Below are 6,604 nucleotides of genomic sequence, written 5' to 3' on the forward strand. Positions count from 1 at the left end.
CGAGTATATACATATGCATTTACATATTTGAAGACGAGCGAAAAGGAATTTTGTAGCAGCGAGGTGTTACTGGTTTCGGCAAAAATAGTGTCCTCGTCTGAACATGAACTTACTTCCACATGCCCACATTTTTACAAACACTAGACGTTATCAGTAGCGAAAGCAGAAAAATACGAAGAAGAACACAAAATAAAATTCAAAAAAATAATACCAACAGTTACAGTAACAAATCTCTTCGCGATCGAATAGCACAGCTTTTGTAGATGCTCGTTAGTGGCGTTTTGAAACTGATCGTAATGACAATAATTTAATTAAGGCGCAAAATTTTCAATTTAAGTGTAAATATTAAATATATTTTATTACTTGAAAACGGTAATAGTCGCGGGTCTCCATGCGAACCGTACACGAAAGCGTTTTCAAACCGAAACTAACTGGAGAAACCAAATTTGTAGTGAATATAAGACCCATACACCACTATGGTGCGGCACTCTCCAGTACCAACGCAGCGGCAGCCAACAAAAATAACAATGGAAGTCACGATTCATTGTCGGTGAACATAAGAAATGCAGATGTTAATGACATTCCACTCGAAGCTGGGGCTAATGCGGGAGTTGTTCTACACACCGCAGCTGGTGATGGAGCTGCCACACAAAGTAACTCTAAAGACGTCAATCTACACAAAGGCATTTCGCAAATGAACTGGCCTCGCATTTGCACCATTTCATCGCTGATTGTGGCGTTCTTGCTAATTAGCGGCTCGATTTATCTGCATTTACGGCAGAAGCCGCATCTTGGTCGACTGCATCATGAAACGAAGACTCAGGATGAGAGTCAAGGCATTGGTAAGTTTGGAGCACCCATTTAACTGTCCAACTCATCGAAATACAAATGCAAAAGATGCTAATAAACAGTAGGAACTAACAACAAATAGGTTCCCTGCATGTTTTAGCTCTTATGACCTTAGGAGACGCTATAATTGTGTTTACGACGATTTTCTTTTTGCTTTTGCATTATGGGCATATAATTTGTTGTTGACCGGTTGCATATCAGTATGTCAGCATGTAAGATTTATACCAAATAATTCTATTGAAATATTGCATTTAATGATACTGTCGACTATTTGCTGAGTAAAATATAAATTGTAACTGTCATCGTAGTTACCTCGAATAAATTTTCCTTATTAATCCGAGTTTAACATTTATAATTTAATAATGAAAACCAGAGATTTAGCTAATTTAGTCCTAACGGGTGATCCAAGTAGAGGTACTTTTTAATAGCTCTTTTTTGGTCATATCACGTGGAAGTCGTGTCAAGCTGTCATGTTATTTTAGTTTCGCATTTTTTGGCATTTCATCATGAAAATACTTAAGTCTGAAGTATATTTTTAGAAAATGTTCAAATTTATTTCGAAAATACACGTTCTGTGTGCTAATGTGCTCCGCGCACTTCGCAACACCATCACCCATCTTGAGACCCAGAATTCTTTATTGGATAATATTAGACCGAAGAGCCCACGTCCAGCGCGCAGTAAAAGGAAAAAAATATTGCAGCCGCAGCTGAGAATATACACGAAGACCGCGGACAGTCAATTCGGAGCCGTTCGCCGCAACTCGGACTTATATATGGAAAGACTTGGCCCATTTAACGTCGATATCTTAAATTTAAAGCTTACAAAGTACGGCTTGTGCAAGAACTGAAGTCGCTCGACGTTTCCAGAAGACATCGCTTTGCTCTATTGACTCTTGAAAAGTTCCAAGAAGATCTGATGATGATGATGAAGATCTTCCATGAGGCCCATTTATGGCATAATGGGTATGTAAATAAGCGAAATTTCCGCATTTGGGGACGAAGAGAACCTGAAGAGATTCAAGAGCTGCAATTTCATCCAGAAAAAAACAACGGTTTCCTGTGGTTTGTGGGCTGATATAGTTATAGGTCCATTTTCTTCAAAAATAATGTCGGTGAAAACGTCACCGTCAATGCGTCCATTATGGCGCCACCATATATTTGATGCCTGAAATTGAAGCTCGTGTTCATTTGGTTTCAACAAGATAGGGTCACTTAACATGCATCGTATCTATTGAGAGAACACTTCGATGAGCAGATAATTTCACGTTTTGGGCCGATCGATTGGCTACCAAAATCGTCTGATGTCTTCCTGTGGGAGTATGTAAAGTCTTAAGTCTATGCGAACAATAATCATTAGTGCCATTCGCCAGTTTCCTGTCGAAATGCTTGAACAAATTATCGAAAGTTGGACTCAAAGGATGGACAAACTGCGACGTAACCGCGACCAATATTTGATAGAGACTACTAAGTTATTGAAAATGCTGCAGATTGATGGGAGTCTACTCGGTCACAAGTCGTGAACTTGCCGCATGCGAGTTGTCTATGTACTTTTGTTAACGACGATAACACCGAAAGTGTAAAAGAATCAGTTCTTGAAAATAGCCGAGCCGAGTTATGTTAGCAACGGATCTCAACTTCTCTTATAAAACGATTTAACACATTTTGATTAATGTTAATCTATGAAGTTTGTCAATAATAGACTCCTTTCAAAATATCTAAATTTGTCGAGTAGTTAACGTAAAAGAGATTAGCTTCGCGGCTGAGAACTATACATTGATCAAAAGAATCTGTCGGTTCAAAATTTACTGGAGACCTTCAAGTTCATCCCAGTGGAGGTTTATATCAAATGTATAGAAAATTGGATACAGCATTGACACGGTTGTGTTGGCTCAGGTGACCATTTTGAAGGCGATAACAAAGATTTGCATTAGAATACTTAAAAATCCTTTTTTCCAGTCCGGTTGAAGTTTGATCAGATCGCGAAATTCGTTTATGTGGTGTTAATCATTCAATATTTTGACAAAATTGTTAAGCGAGCATATTCGTATTGTAAGGGAACACAGAAATGCTTTCCATATTATAATACACAATTTTGTTGCATGTTTATGAACAATTTTAGAGAACAGTGTAGCTCGTTTTAATTGTAGTTCGCGTAACACGCACATTCGTGTTCAATATTTCATAAAAAAAAAAAAAAAAAATCATTTCATCTCTCGACTCATATCACACTCTGCTTACAAAACTGCATAAAATAAGTGAACATCAACAAAGTCGTCATACTCGCATGCATTACGGCATGATAAATATCTCCACTCTCGACACTCACTCAGTTTAGAAATTACAACCATTACTTGGGAACATTTCAACTTCGCCGGCAGTGATAATACTGCATGCCGTTAACTATAATAATAACGTTGCTATCAATAAGGTTAATAATGACTATGTTGTGGTAATTTCCACAGCAGTGAACAAGTACAGCACATACTTATCAAACGCTTTTCCAGATCTAAACATTAATAAGAGACAAATTCAATAACATTTGCAGCATCAGCTGGAGCAGAAGACAACACCCCAATCTCAAAACATCCACCGGTAGCCTATAGACTGTTTGTGCACGAACCAACGGAGTTTATCTTTACCAAGACTTCCTCTGCCACATCGACAACATTCCGGACTCAGGCAGCATATACACGGTATATTACCGATGCTTGTGTACAATGCATTTGCGAGACGGTAAACTTGTGTCGCCCAGCCAAATGTCGTGATGATGTGGATTGTGGCGTGTTTCGCATATCACACCCTTATTGGTTGGATGCCGGCAAGCCAACACTTGACGCCGACAACAGCAGCAACAGCAATATTAACACAAGTAAGTCGATTTCAAATATCATTGTCATAGAAATATATTCACACCAATATAGGGTGGGCCTATTATTTTTAAGTTTCTTCTGTAAATGGGAGTAAGAGCTAGGAGAAAACTGTGTCCTGATGACAACTACAAGCCACCGTCACATCTTCAAAAATGCAAGCTTTGGTGTGCTCTGTTATGTCACAGTATATGAGGAAGGCTATAGATCTACTTGTATGACTAATGATTTTTTCGTGCCAGAATTGGAGGATAATGAGGTCTTTGCTATTGCGAAAGCCGCGCAGCAATTAAGGCAGTAACTTTGTATCGCATATCGGCCAGAAGTGTATTGAGAAGAAGGGCAGCAGTGGAAAGTTTTCTTAGAAGAAAAAAAAACTTCACACCTGCTAGATGCATATAACATGGTAAAGAAAATCAAAACCCGATGTAATGAGTTATCTGGGTACAAAACTGGAAAAGTCATAGGCAAAACGGTAGATCGGCAGTCCACAAATTCCCTATTGACACTCGATAGAAAAGACAGAATAGGTCTGACAGATCAAGAATACTGCAGGAAATATCTAGAGCAAAGCACCAGGGTAGCAATGGTCCCCACGGTATGATACACTGGAGGAGTATCGATAATGAGGCCGCAGAGTCTGTTAAAATTTGCATAAAGCGCAGGCATCTTAAGGGATGACTAGTCTTAGTGTACCACAAAGCACTAAAACTGACCTATGCGTGGCTTATTGGCCTGCCAGATTAACGTAATCTAACCAATAATTTAAGAAGCCTAGATACATATCAATCCACTAATTCATTAAGAAACTATTTACTGTAGGTAGCAGAATAAGAGAGAAGGAGCATCACTGAAATCAAAGTGAATTCATCAATCGTTCAAACTATTGAACGGAACGAATATCACAGACATTATAACTTTTTCGCGTGCATATACCCATAGATATGTATGGTAACAGGGCATGACAGTAACAACTTGATTGGAATGCAGCAAAAAAGCGTAGTCTATGTCAGCGTAGCGTGATAGGTAGCTATATCTGGTATGAACTATCGAACACTCAGTGAGCAGCTTTTAATACTTTACGCAACCAGATGAATATTTTATTCTTTTCTTTTACACATTGTTTAACAGTATACGTAAATATTGTATGTACATGTATCCACCTAGAGCTAACTTCGCCACCTTTTCTTTTAGTGTACAGTGACTGTGTCAACAACATGGATTGTGCAACACGTGCTGTTACTGCCTACATTAACAAATATGCACGCGACTGTGATGGTAACGGAGCAATTGACTGCCGCGATTATATTGCACTACATTTGCTCGGCCCCACGGGGTGTGTTCAATCCAAGGGTGTGTTAACAAACGCCTTCGAGCAACGTATGGAAGACTGTTTGGCAGAATAATAAATGAAGGAAGCGAATACCTAGTGTTAGAGTTAAATATGGTATAGTCCGTAAGAAAATATGCCTGGTTTCCTATTACATGTATATTAATAAATATATACAATTGAATATACATACATAGCGAGTAATCAAATGTATACAAACTTTGCTTAAAATATATATGATAACCCCATATTTGTATGAGAGTGATTTTTTTTACAAAGAATATATCAAGGATCACATTGTCATCTCAGATACAGACATTATACATAGTTTAGGTCTATTTGTCTTACTTCAATCGAATACTCAATGGCGATAAGGAATCTCAAGGATCAGAACAATACCTAAACCTAAAACAGGAATAGACAAGAAGGAAGTGTTGCGTTTTGTCCATCTCGTCTTCTTCAACGCAGCTTCTGCCCCAGCCTTACTGCTTGGACGACCTTAGAGCAATGGCCTGTTAAAGGCTTCACAACTAGGGGGGCTAGCCTTCCTGAGGGCAAAGAGGTCACTAGATGTCTTGCGATCGATCTGTTTGTCAAAAAGCTTTTGCGAAGGCACAGACATACCGATGGTGGTGATGATTGGCCAGTGCTGGCCAAGCTTCCGCGAAGCCCATCTATCAACTAATATGAAACGGGAGCACCGACTCGTTCACACTCTACCGAAAACGGTTGAAGGGTGCCTTATTTTGCTAGATCATCATCTTTATAATTTCTTGCGATTTCGCTTTGGCCTGGCACTCATATCAGTTTTATCAGAAGAGCTCTCAATGCTATTAATAACAAGGTTAGGCATTCCTGAAGGAAGCTGCATCCTGGAGCAATAAATCTACTGCTACCTTATTGGCGCCAACCTCGGCCTGAAAAACACTACGATAATTTGGAAGTATGAAACTGGCGTTAATAGAGAGCTCCTTACAGTGAACCGTTCCACCAACCTTACTCTCAAGCTTTGATTCATCCGTAAAGAGTCTTACTGCTGCCAGAGATCCGAGTGAACCGGTATGAAATCAATGTGAGGGATGATTTCCGAGTGTGCAGAGGAATGCCGTTTTAGGAATGCAAATGCAATTTATGCAGAATAAATTATACATTTTAATATTTCCGCTTTTATTTAATTCCGCTTCAATTCTTTATATTCAACTATTCTTAAAAATGAAAATAATGCAATACACTTTGGAATCACACTATACAGCTTTCAAATGTTCTGAAATCATGGTTGCTAGATATAAGGAAAGGAAAAGGGGATGAGGGTCCAAGTGATTTCACAAAGGGACTTCTAAAGGCCTAGCGGCGTCAGACGGACATCCAATTAACCTACCAACCTACCTACAAAACTAATATCCGCATTTAGTTCATCATAGATATATACAGACATAGGCCATAGGTAAAAGAAATAATGCAAGAAGTGACATAATTGAAGTAATAACCTTGTTTACACTCTCGCACCGACAATTGTATATACATATCTATAGAAAGTCAATGTTCGAAAGAACAACGT

General features: G+C 38.8%; 1 protein-coding gene across 1 annotated transcript; it reads left to right on the forward strand.

The window, feature by feature from the left end:
* The first annotated feature begins 235 nt into the window (after nt 1-235).
* Nucleotides 236-5,302, forward strand: LOC108965636. Its single transcript, XM_018928177.1, has 3 exons — nt 236-842; nt 3,395-3,718; nt 4,911-5,302. Exons 1-3 carry the CDS (start codon nt 392-394, stop codon nt 5,120-5,122), a joined length of 987 nt encoding a protein of 328 aa, XP_018783722.1. The 5' UTR covers nt 236-391; the 3' UTR covers nt 5,123-5,302.
* The last annotated feature ends 1,302 nt before the right edge of the window (nt 5,303-6,604 follow it).

This window comes from Bactrocera latifrons, unplaced genomic scaffold (genome assembly GCF_001853355.1).
Source record: "Bactrocera latifrons isolate USDA-ARS-PBARC rearing strain unplaced genomic scaffold, ASM185335v1 scaffold_143, whole genome shotgun sequence".
Classification (NCBI taxonomy): domain Eukaryota; kingdom Metazoa; phylum Arthropoda; class Insecta; order Diptera; family Tephritidae; genus Bactrocera; species Bactrocera latifrons.

Coding starts and splice junctions, on each gene's coding strand:
- LOC108965636 (XM_018928177.1), top strand. CDS start 392: ATGCGAACCGTACACGAAAGCGTTTTCAAACCGAAACTAACTGGAGAA. Junction 843..3,394: donor GGATGAGAGTCAAGGCATTG/GTAAGTTTGGAG, acceptor TAACATTTGCAG/CATCAGCTGGAGCAGAAGAC. Junction 3,719..4,910: donor CAACAGCAATATTAACACAA/GTAAGTCGATTT, acceptor CTTTTCTTTTAG/TGTACAGTGACTGTGTCAAC.